Source organism: Penaeus vannamei, chromosome 22 (genome assembly GCF_042767895.1).
Source record: "Penaeus vannamei isolate JL-2024 chromosome 22, ASM4276789v1, whole genome shotgun sequence".
NCBI classification, from domain to species: Eukaryota; Metazoa; Arthropoda; class Malacostraca; order Decapoda; family Penaeidae; genus Penaeus; species Penaeus vannamei.
In genome coordinates, this window is record NC_091570.1 from 32,738,486 (window position 1) to 32,750,834 (window position 12,349).

Below are 12,349 nucleotides of genomic sequence, written 5' to 3' on the forward strand. Positions count from 1 at the left end.
CGTATTATTTTCCTAATTATAAAAAAGCAAACCTCTAATCAAAGAATATGTGTTGCATGTTATGAATTCGCTTGGGCCTCAGCCCTCACCTCAACTAATTTTTGCTTGGTCTTTTCTTCTCCTCTTTCTTTTTCCATATCTTCTTTATTCCCTTCTTCTATTCCATTCCTAAGGTGTTTGAGCCATGCTGAAAGGATGAAAGGCTGGCTTTATGTCAGTCACAAATGGTCTCCGGGAGTCATAGGCAGGGTATTCCCTTGGTTAATTACCTAGCCCTTACCCCTTATGGGGACCCTGAGAGGTAGATCGTTTCTTTTCCCCATTTTATTCAGGCTCACCATGGCCAATAATGAAGATTCTTTACCCTTAATAGGGGCATTAAGGCTTGCCCTTTTATCAACTAGCCTATTTAAATTTTACTTTGATGGTTTTCAGACCCCTTCCCCTCCTTTGATCACAGCTCCGACCAGATACTAATACCCCCTCTCCAACACTTACAAACAACTCTAACCATTCCAAAACACCCACCCACGTTATTACTCAACCTCTAGAAAGCACCCCTTCCTTTTCCCCAACATTCTCCTCTTCATCTCCTGCTGCACAGTTTTCTTAAGTGTCTATCCCCTCTTCTCTAATTACTACTCCTCATCCTTATTTTCCTCCCCCCACAGAACTACTCCATGCCAGACCACCCCATCTTCCTCTCGCCCTCGTCCTTCTACTGCCTCTACCTCTGCAAACCTTCTGAGTACTCTCTTTGGCCTAGCCAAGTGGGATTGATTCTTTGTGATTCCCCCCACAGCCCCCTATTCTGAGAATACCCTTCTCTTTCAGCAGTGCCTCCAGAAACAAGTAGGTAAGGTTACCTTTCACAGTCACTTTGATCATTCACACCTTGTCACAGTTACATCAAAAAACCAAGCTGTCTCCCCTAACTGACCTTATTGGCAAACCCATTCCAGCCGAACCTCACCCCTCTCTTAATACTTGTTCTGGAACTGTTTCTATTCCCCTAAATATTTAGCTTGTCCCATCTACAACAAGGACTGGTAAGACTGAAAATGACCGACTTTCCTGCCTTGGTGAATATGATGCAGTGGCAGTACAGTGTTACACTATTCCTCCCAGAGGATTGTCTTATCATGTCTGACAATATCGATCCCTTCCTCGTCAATGTCAGAAATGACGCTTTGGCCATATAGCCAAACAATGTCGCTCCACAGCCTGATGCCCTTTTATGTGCTCAACCTGGTCATGGCCATTCAAATTACCCTGCACAGTCACTCTACGCGAGGCCAGAGAAGAAGCACAATAACAAGGTTTTTCTCTCAACTTATTCCTTCACACTGCTCCCCCACCATCTTCACAAGATATTTCTACATCTCCCCGGGTATCTCTCCCCTATACCATAGATCTACGTCCTACTTCTACTCGCCCTATCCACCAGTCACTCATTTTCCATTCTAAATCCAGATACTCCAATCTCAACCACTTCCCCGATACTTACCCCTCCTCACTTTATTTGTCGTACCAGGATCTCCACTTTCTCCTACTACATTCTCTCCTACACCTTCCTCTTCTTCTGTTCCTCAGGTATCTATCTCCTCTTCTCCTCCTCATAAGAGAACCTTTATTTCTCAGTCCTCTTCACCCAACACCCATCCAGAAACCCTTGAAAACATCCAAAACTTCCGAAAGATGACCCAAGGAACACTTTGCACCCTCATCCACCCAATATATCCATCTGCTCCTACTCCTACATTTGAAGTATTTGCAGATATCCATCCTCCTCAAGTTCCTTCCACCCCCCTTCCTCCAACATCCCCCCAACATACCCCACCATGCCTACTGCCCCCCCACTCATCCGAATTCCCTCTCTCCCAACAGTGTCCTTCTCCAGACCCCTCCCCTCCAGATATTCTTCTTGATGCTTCACCACCTTCCCCAGTCCCCCTTCTTATCCCCTGGATTATTCTCCTCCTACTTCTCCAACAGCCACCTTTGTTTTCCTTGAATAATGTTCCTATTCCTTCCCCAGTCACGGTCGCACTGCAATTCCCTCAGTTGCTCTACCCCCTTATATTCCCCCTACCCCTTCCCAAAATACCTCATCCTCTCAACCACCCACACCAACCCCCCCAGAATCTCATTCTTTTCCACATAACCCATCCTCTCAGCCACCCAAACCAAACCTCTCCCTGGATTCATCTCTTACTTTCTTAACAGCTACCTCTATTCTTCCTTGAACATTTTTGCTATACCTTCCCCAGTGACAGATACAATATAATTCATTCAATCACCCAACCTCCTAAACTCTAGTCCACTTGTTCCCCATTTTCCCTTTTCACTACCATACTATCCTAAAATGCTCTCAAACCTTTGACATCTAACATTTTATTGGAATTTTTAACTCTTTTGCCCTTTGACACAATACTTTACCATAGTGTTATATGACCTTTGATGCCTAGCACATTTATTTTCAAACATGAAACATTTATGACAATAATTTTGTAACTCTAAAGCAACATTAACTAAATGCATTGATGTTTCACCAACATTTCCCTCCTAATACCTTTCTCATTGTCGTGGGTGGGCTTAGGAGACGGAGACTGAAGACCAAGTTACAGGATCACCCATACCTTGGGCCTCTGCCCTTGCCTCAACTAATTTTGCTTAGTCTTTTCTTTTCCTCCCTCCCCTCCAATCCTTTACCCGCTGTTGTCGTGTAGGGGCTTAAGACACTGGGACTGGTACCCAATGCTGATGATCTCCCCTTCCTTGAGCCCCAGCCCCCAACTCAACTAATTTTGCATGATCTTTTTCCCCTCCTGTTTTTTCATTTCCGTTTCTTCTCTAACCCCTTCTACAATCCACTTCCTAAGGTGTAAGAGCCGTGCTGAAAGGAAGAAAAGCCGACTTTGTGCCAGTCCTGAACGGTCTGAGGGAGCTATGGGCACGGTGGATTTTTCTTTCCCCAACATAGTCTAGGCTTGTCATGGCCAATAATGAAGACATTATACCCTTATTAGGGGCAATGAGGCTTGCCCCTTCATCAAATAGCCCCACCTATTCAAACTCTCCCGGTTCCCCGACCCCAGGCTCTCCTTTGACCACAACTCTGAATATACCCACTCCTAACTCTTGGTCAGCTCCATTTCACAAAAACAGACGTTGGGAGACTGCCCTCGCACGATTACGTATTGGCCACACTCGCCTAACACATACCTATCTGATGTCACACTCAGACCCGCCCCTATGTCCTCTATGTAACATCCCTCTTTCAGTCCCACACTTTCTCTTGTCCTGTCCACGCTTTAATATAGCCCGTACCTCTGCTTTTCCACACCTATCCTCCCTTCACCGACCTCCCAACATATCAGACATCCTTACAGAATCTCACAGTTTCTGCCTCGACAACCTGTTCTCCTTCCTCAGACACATAAATATCCTTCACTTGATCTAACTCCCTTAACTAAACCACCATAATCTTTTCCCTCATCTTCAACCTCTCAACACTATTCTAGATAGTTGACACAACAACTATCACCTGACATCCCTCTTTACTATACTTTCCTATATTGCTATATGACCTTAGATGTCTAGCACATTTATCTCAACCATTAACCCACTCCTAAATGCCTGCTAGTACATTATCCACCCAAGTCAAGACTCCCAAATTCCTCAAAATCTTCACCTCTATCCCCACAACCTTTTTCATCAATCATCCCATCCTCCCTTATAACTACTTTATAGGCTTATTCTCCACCTCCCTGTAACACTACTCCCTCTTCCACACATCCCCGTCCTTCTAACACTCCCATCTTTACAAATATCTTAAATATTCTATTTAGCCCAGCCAAATGGGACCAATGTTTCATGCACCCTCCCACCCCACAGGCCCTTACTCTGATAATACCCTTCTCTTTCAACAATATCTCCAAGCATCTATAAAATACATTATGGGGTCCATAATGTATTTTTGATGGAACTATAAAGAATCGGTCCCACTTAACTGGTCCAAAGAGATTATTCAAAATGTATGAGGAAGTGGGTCAAGGACAGTAGGAGGGAGTGATGTGAAGTGAGGTATTATGGAGGCGTGGATGATAAGGTTGAAGAGTTGTAATAAGGGAGGCGGCAGTAGAATGTTATGATGATTGTTCAGGAAGTGGGCTGGAAGATGTTGGAAGTGAGGATGAGGTGTCTTAAGGGTTGAGTTGTAACCTGGGTAGATGATTCGGGATGGGTCAAGTTGGCAGTATGTGTTGAGGGAGATGTACTTATTGATAGGAGCTGTAGTCAGGGGTTGATAAACTTGGAGTTACATTCAAAGGCTAGCTGATAAAGGGGCAATCCTCAGTGCCCCTAATAAGGGTACAAAATCTTCATTACTGGCAATGGTAAACCTGACATATGTGGGGAAGGTTAAAAAGGTTCACCCCTCAAGGTCCCCATATGGGATAAGGGCTAAATGATTTACCAAGAAATATTGTGCCCATGGCTCCCTGAAGCCGTCAATGCCTTTTATCCTTTCAACACGGCTCTTACACTTTAGGAATTGGATAGAAGGGTTGGGGAAGAAGAGAAAACTGCAAATTTGGCTGAGGTCCAAGGGAGGGAAGATCCCCTGCATTGGGCCTGGTTCATCTCCTAAGCCCCTCCCACGACAACAACGGGAAAGGGATTGGGGGCTATGTTGTGGAAAGAAAGTCCACCCAAAATACAAGCAGTTGCGAGAGAGAAAAAAAAAAAAAAATTGTGCTAGTGTGACACCCACTTAAGCCTCCCCCACAACGAGCAAGGGATTGGGAAGGGGTTTGTAGTAGCTGTGTTTGGGTTGTGGTCATGAGATCCATGGTTCAGGGAACTGGCAGATCTGAAATCTGGCTATCTGATAGGGGACATTGAGGCTTGGGTCAGTTACATTTTTTTTTTTTTTTTTTTTTTGGGGGGGGGGGGGGGGGGTCCTAGCACTGGGTACAATCTCTAACTAAGCAACAGGAGGCATGGGATTGAAGGGTGTTCAAAATATAATTTTTGGTACAATCTGTGTAATGGTAAAAAGCAAGATGTGCTAGATATCTAAGGTCATATAGCACTGTGGGAAATTGGAATGTGCAAAATCTTTGGAATCGGGAAAGAATAAGATGACATATTTGAAAAGCAGTCTTTTTATGAAATATATTTCATCAATGTATTTTCAAAGCTTGAAAATCAAAACATTTACTTGGGAATAACAAGGAATATATTTTAAGATGCTGTTGATAACCTGTAAATAGCCTTAAAATTATGAAGGATTTGGGAGTAAATGGGTAAAAAGTAATTAAACTTACATAGTTACATTCAATGTGGGAATTATAAAATTCATTGTGGATTGAAAGATATCAAATGAATATTCACAGCCCCCCCTCCCCAAGTAAAGCTATGTATCAAGATCACAATCTGTTTTATACAGTCTTTCAAGTATAATGTCATGACATGTCAGGTTGTGGACAGAAATAGGCAACACAAATGGTCATTGATCTGGGAACTTGTAGGTTAGCTTTTTTTAACCAGTTTTTTCTCCAAATCTATATCAGCACGTGTTCTGCCTCGAAGAAACATTCACTCAAGACTAATTGTCAGTAATAAAGTTGGAACCACATTAATAAAAATTCATATACAAGAATCAAGTTCAGTAGCTTTCAAAGAGATGTTCTTGTTTTTTCTTTACCCTCAATTCTATTCCCTTGCTCATGCGATCTTTAAATCTACAACTCTCATTTGGGCATTGAGGATAAAAAAAAAGAAATATTAATCACAAGATCTGTATTTAAGATGATGTGTCCATAGCAGTGAACTTCTCCTTGTCTTTGCCCTGAGCTGCAGCCCGACCAGCAGCTTTGTTTTCCAGTATCCTCTTGCGGGACTTGGTCATCTTCAGCTTGACAATACAGACCTGGCAAAAACAAACAACTGTACAAGCTTCTCCAAAACAAATATAAAGTTAAAGAAGCATCCTCTTCACATTCAATCAAGTCAACAGTAGAAGTAACAAGTATACAAAATTTTAGTTCTATTTCTCTTTTAAAAATCTTTGTCAACCTTGGAATAAAACTTATTTCACTAGATGTTTCAGTCTCCTGAAATTCCTTTGACAATTTTAAATTACTAATCAAATTATGGTGACCAACTACAGCAGTTACAATTCCTTAAGGTGCATTAAAGTCTTGAACTAATGACAGTATACTTTCCTAGCCTGAAGAAAATTTTAGAAATACAATCTAAAAAAAAAAAAAAAAAATGGAAATAATTGCCTCAAGTTAGCAATATGAGCATGCAAAAGCCAAATTGATATACCTTTGAAGGGTGGATGCCAACATAGACTGATGCACCATTGGCCTTTTCACGCTGAATTCTCTCGATGTAGATGCAGAGCTTCTTACGATAAACAGTGACTACTTTGCCAACCTGTTGTCCTTTGTAATGTCCACGCACAACCTGGGAAAAATCAACTTTTATAATGCCTGTTTCCCTATTATCATTACTCATGTGATTGTTAAAAGTTCAGTTCTCCTTTATAATCTCAGAGCCAGGCAAAGCCTAGTGTGGTTGCTATTAAAAACCTGTGTGCTAGGTGATGTCTTGTGCAAGAGAACCTTGGACAGACTTCAGGACTGCACACCGAGACGGACAGCTGCCTCAGTCCTTATAGCAACCACGTCTCTCAGTGAATGGATTAAGTGTTTCATCATTAAATCTTTTCAAATAAAAAATATTCACTAATGCTACTATCAATAACCTATTATGTGCACCTTGGAAAGATCCACATTCATCTATTACAAGAAAGTGAATTTACCATTCACCCGCCTACTGAAGTCTAAAGTAATGAACAGTTCTGGAGCACCAAAAATGGTTATTAATAATGAGCTTCCCATATTTTAAAAAGTGAATTCTTTTTTTAAATGGATTTCTTAAGTACTCACCTGAACTTCGTCATCTTTGCGAATTGGCATGGCACGGACATTGTATTTCTGACGCAGTTCCTTTGATAAGGGGCTAGACATGAATTTTCTCTTGATATGGGAAGGGGCGCTGAAGTAACGTTGCCGGTTTTTACGCCGGGACTCCGTTACCATTTTATTGATCTTCATGATGGATGCTGGAAAAAAAAAAAAAAATACTTGGATTAGACAAAATCCTATCTTCAAAAACTTGTACAGAATCCCTTTAGTCTCAGATTAGATATAAAATCCGTGAGCCAGGCAAAGCCTGGTGTGGTTGCAAGGAAACTTGTATGTTAGTGTGATGCCACATTCAAGAGAACCTTAAATTAGCTCAGTGACTACATACAGAGACGGACAGGTGTCTCAGCACCCTGGCAACCACATCTCTCATAAAATGGATTAACTGGTCTCATCATGAAAAACTTTACCACTAGAGTAAAGGCAAATGTTTATTTGGCTCATGTAGAGTATCAACCAAAACTCGGTAGAGGTTGAAGACCATGACGCGTGTAGATAGAGGAAAATGGCCCCGCCATCTTAAAGAGCGGTAGAAATAGAGTAGGATAGGAGTAATCTTAAGATGCACAGGCCTTATATTTACCGTTAAATGGAAAAAAATGGCGGCGCTGCGCACCGCCCAGAGACTAAATCCAAATCGACTTTCTGCAGCAGAGTCGTTTGTTTATATCTGCATTTTCTATAAACTCGTTTTCTATACATGTCTAGTTTTCTGTATTTCCATTTTCTATACCCGCATTTTCTCTAAGCGTCACGTTTTCTTTGCACTACTTTCAACCAACGTGGAAGCATTACCGATTACTAATATTTTGATCCATTATTTAATACTATTTCTAATAACATTTCCTCTTCCTTTTATGCTTGTACATTTCAAGTATTGTTCTTTGTAATGTATATATTTTATGATCTATAATTTTGTTATCATAACGTAGATTCACTGTTAACAATTTAACGTTATTGCCTCTTTACCTTAATTGCCTCCCATGTCGGAAAGAAAATGTTCATTACTTGAAAACTTTCCGGTAAGCTCTTGACATCTAAGGACCTAGCAATTTTTGTGTGCGGTGTGACATGTGGTAAGCTAAAGATATTTGTTTCAAGGTTTGTTTTTTATTTATAGGTTTTAAAGACAATTGAAAAAATAGTGTACCTTTTATCATAGTGGATAAAGTGTTATTCAAACATTTTTTTACGGTAGGTACTGACAATTCGTGGAGGAATATGCTGGTTGCATGCCCTCATATCGGTAGCCCTTAAATGCCCCAAATGCAACGACATTCATGTAGATGCGACAAACCCCCCAAAAATGATAATAGAAAAGTTAGATGCAATTTCACTTCGCCGGGTACTTTGCCAAGCACATATTAAAAATGTTGTATCCGGCGGAGAATAAAATATTTCATTAGTTCCTCCACGCCGCATCTCGTCTGTAGAGTGACGTTATGAGTTGTATATTGTTTAATAATTTTTAAAATAAATTGACATGCGAATACGCGGAGGGGTGAGAATTAATTTGATATTTTGTTTTCGTTATTTTGGTTAGCATAACATTTAATGTTTGTGAAAAAATTGTGTATCACATATCGGGTTTGTACACATTGCGAGTTGCGCTTGTTTACTTGAGCGGTGTTTCATTCGGTGTCCGTCAGACAAAGTTTAGCTCGTTTATTATACGGCCTTTCTATTGTTGCCGTGATAAATTTAGGCTCGTCTTACATATAATTACATTTTTTACAGATGTTTAAGTGGTATTTATTTTATTTAGACAATTACAGGTTGCTATTGAGATAGTGCATCCCCCCCCCCCCAACAAGTTTGCAGACTTTCATATTCACCTATGGAGCTTGTATTTACAAGAAGGATCAAGTAATATGTAAATAAAAATACTAGCTGCAAGCAGTTGATTCAAGCTCTGGGGACATGGCATCACTGTACACTTATATTTGGGAAACATTTTAAGCAGATGATATGCTCCAATTACAAAAGGTTATCCCAACTTAAAATTTCATGGGTTTCCCAGACAATGGCTGCAACATTTTAAATAGAAAAGCCCATAAAAAGATGAAAATTCGCCAAAACATTACAGTGAGCATGCCATGCCCACTGTAATTTGAGTTTATCAAACCCCTTGGATCCAGGTGGCCATACCCAACATGAAAAAATTTGGCTTGAGGGCCAGGATGATGGAGCCATGACTGAAAGAGGGGCTGCTCCAGGAAGCAAACCGTTTCCATGTTTAGGATCTTATTTCTGCCTGCCATGACTGGTGGTACAAGGTGTATTACAGAAAAGGAAAAAATTAAAATGCTATTGTTAATCTTACCACACAGCTTTAAACTTGACAGACAAGGTACTTGTTTAGAATAACTTCACAAAACTGATTGCTACAATTTTGATATAGATGGATTCCTCTCACCAGCTAGTTCACCAGCGTTGGGTCCAAGCACATGTACGTGTATTAGCGCGTTTAAAAATTCAGTGTCAAGTGTACTTGTACTTACAGTATTAGTATTAGAATAATATCGCCCATTGCAGATCAAAAGTTCCATAGTCTTACTGTATATTTTTTCTCCCCATGAGACACTGCCGCCACCCAAACCCCTGAAATGGAACATAGAATCCTCCAAGAGCGTACGACCAACATGTGAGCGCACAACGGAGTGTCCCAAACACCCTCCTCTCATGAATGCGTCGTAGATCCTTCATGCCTCTTTGCAGGGGTTGAGGGGAACGGCAGTCTCCCTTGGAGGTGCCACAGGGGTTACAAGCCACCCATATTTACTTGTAGAGAGGAATCCATCAGTAATAAATTCGTCGAGATCCTATAGACCGAACTATTCTGTAAAATCACCTTCGCTTTTTAATTCTCTCGGTCCTTTGTATGAAACATGAGACCAAGCATTGAAACTTCTAGGTCTACTAACCCTCGGGTCTCCCAGAAACCCATTTTCGAACTACCAATAAACACAAACCTCAACCTTAGCACGAACGTCTTTACCATCACCGGACTTTGCGATTCTATTCGTCCTTTACCTTGTAAAAAATAAAAGCTATTTCCCGAACTCAAGGCAAGCACCTCGCCAAGCCATATTCACATGTGCAATCTATTTCATTCAGTAAAAATGCATTTATCCGAATTCTTAATCTGGGTTTTTCAATCACTATGTACCATTTAAGATACAGTATGATTAAATTTAAGAAAAAACTCGAACCGACCCTCTGAAGTGTTATGAACTTCACGTGTTTACATCGAGTCGGTACTGATGTTATGCTTCCAATACACATTTCACAGTATTTCTTCCCTCGAAATTATTATCATCGGATTACTTGATCATTCTGTTACTCGTTTCTAACAAACATTGTTATATCTAGAACACTCCCCCACTTTCACTCACGCCGATGGTACAAGACAGCCAAGATAAAGTAAGATAAAGTAAAACTTTCGGAGGACCTACATGATCAATCGCACCACCACTGTAGAGGAAGGTCTGAGGCCGCGGTGCATCCTGGGAACCTCGCCCAGGCCTACCAACCCCTGTGCGGCTGATTTTCTTAAAACATTTTTCAATATTTCGAAGTAAATACACAAAATTGCATATCAATAATTTGTCCTCTTACAATCGTTGGTTATAAGCGCCTTGAAATGAAAAGTAAGTATGTTTAGTTGTGTAATCACATGTGACAATTTCCCATGCTAAATTTTGAAAAGGAAACTTGCTAAAAGGGATACTTTAGCATCATTTCAATAATCAGTTTTAAATCCAGTGCTCAAATCCACCAGTATTTTAATTTAAGTTTAAAGAGGAAAAATCCTTTCCGATCAGCTGTTTTGTTATTGGTACTCCTGACCAGGTTGAATGATGGCAGCTACGTTTGGTCGCTTCAGCAAAGCTCTTGTAAGTTAATATTTTGTACGTTTATCTAATTAACACTTCACAACATTCATGGGAAGCTGATTCTGAAGCAAATGATAGCACAGTATGGCATGTTGGTAATTAATGTTTCTGTTCAAAGGGAGGTTGTTAAGTACCAACTACCACTGTTACACAATTTCTGCAAATGAAGAATTTTCTACCCTAAAGCCTTATTTGAGGACCGACAACTCACCAACTCAACTAGACGGTCCCTATCATGTAGGATCCGTTCAGTCTGAGGGCATAGTTTCCGTTTTCCACTGTCATATAGTACATTGTATACTTGCCTGTAATGGACAGAATGACCATTATATGCCAGCAACAGAGCGAATATATCTAAAGGTTGATTTTTATGGTATGGACGCACTAAGGTTGGGGAAATTGAGGGTGATATTCTTGTAGAGAATAAAAGTTGTTGTCGTTGGTACAAGGAATAAACTGCAGACATGTATGGTAACGGCACAAATAAAGGAAAGATGTTGCAGAAAGTGCTGCTCATAACCGAAGTCCACCTAGTCCTTCCAAGTTTTGGCTCTGTCTGGCCATGTATATAAGGTGAAGACACGCAGATCCTCACAGTGACACCAGACTGAAATAGTTTTTGAGTCGCCGCTAAGATCATTTTTACTCGCACCCTATTTTCTGTCTTGCAGACATTTGAATTCTAACACAAGTAACACAACAAAATGAAACAAAAAAAGTCGATCCATTTGTAAAATCAAATATGAATAACAATCACTTAATTACAAAGTCCCTTCAGAACATTGTTAGCAAGAGTGAAAAAACTAACGCTGTTGCTCACACCATATATGACCTTTGCTCGCAAGTTACAGCCCATATGTTTATGTTGCTCGTTACAATGCGTCTGCAAAAAACAACATATTTTCTAACTGGGGGCTATTGGGGGTAGAGCACCCTACCAACCCACCCCTCGGGCAGTGTCCAAAGGGCACACACAGTCACAGATCAATGTTTCTTCGGATCATAGATATTGGTTATTCTTTATGGTATTGACACACTAAGTTATGGCAAATTGAATGTGATATTCTTGTAAAGGACAAAATGTTGTCATCAGTTCAAGAAATAATCTGCAGATGGTTCAAGAAATAATCTTCAGACGCAAACGGTAACTTCACAAATGAAGGTAAAAGTTTACGAATAGTGACACTCACAGCTTGAGTTCACTTGGTGCTCCTCAGCTTCAGCTCAATCTTGCTGTGCATACCAAGATGAGGACAATGTTTTCCAGGGTTTGTTGGAGGGCATCAACAATTAACCCTCCTCTTGGACATATCCAGTCACGGCAACTTAAATCGATAAATAAATTTTGTGACATGGAGTTGGGGACTGGCGAATATGTCTGTACTGTAAAAAATTACGTAAATATTATTTGAATATCTGTATGAAAATAGTAACAAATAATGAAAACTA

The 12,349-nt window shown here is 40.5% G+C and overlaps 2 protein-coding genes across 4 annotated transcripts in view; one reads left to right on the forward strand and one right to left on the reverse strand.

The window, feature by feature from the left end:
• Positions 1 to 5,793: 5,793 nt before the first annotated feature.
• RpL26 (ribosomal protein L26) lies at positions 5,794 to 10,542 on the reverse strand. 3 transcript variants are annotated; one of them, XM_027373889.2, is made up of 4 exons: positions 10,460 to 10,542; positions 6,966 to 7,141; positions 6,340 to 6,480; positions 5,794 to 5,938 (listed from the first exon to the last, which is right to left on the reverse strand). In XM_027373889.2, exons 2-4 carry the CDS (start codon positions 7,131 to 7,133, stop codon positions 5,813 to 5,815), a joined length of 435 nt encoding a protein of 144 aa, XP_027229690.1. In that variant the 5' UTR covers positions 7,134 to 7,141; positions 10,460 to 10,542; the 3' UTR covers positions 5,794 to 5,812. The 3 variants fall into 3 exon arrangements, with proteins under 3 accessions (XP_027229690.1, XP_069992957.1, XP_069992958.1); XM_070136856.1 differs by lacking the exon at positions 10,460 to 10,542 and adding an exon at positions 10,400 to 10,457; XM_070136857.1 differs by lacking the exon at positions 10,460 to 10,542 and adding an exon at positions 7,588 to 7,771.
• Positions 10,543 to 10,812: 270 nt separating this feature from the next.
• LOC113821404 (short/branched chain specific acyl-CoA dehydrogenase, mitochondrial) overlaps positions 10,813 to 12,349 on the forward strand; it is a 14,574-nt gene continuing 13,037 nt past the window's right edge. Inside the window, exon 1 of the mRNA XM_027373888.2 lies at positions 10,813 to 10,900. Coding sequence (XP_027229689.1) covers positions 10,862 to 10,900 — 39 coding nt within the window. The 5' untranslated portion in view covers positions 10,813 to 10,861. The remainder of the gene's footprint in view (positions 10,901 to 12,349) is intronic.

Coding starts and splice junctions, on each gene's coding strand:
- RpL26 (XM_027373889.2), bottom strand. CDS start 7,133: ATGAAGATCAATAAAATGGTAACGGAGTCCCGGCGTAAAAACCGGCAA. Junction 6,481..6,965: donor GCAAAGATGACGAAGTTCAG/GTGAGTACTTAA, acceptor GATTTTTCCCAG/GTTGTGCGTGGACATTACAA. Junction 5,939..6,339: donor TTGGCATCCACCCTTCAAAG/GTATATCAATTT, acceptor TGTTTTTGCCAG/GTCTGTATTGTCAAGCTGAA.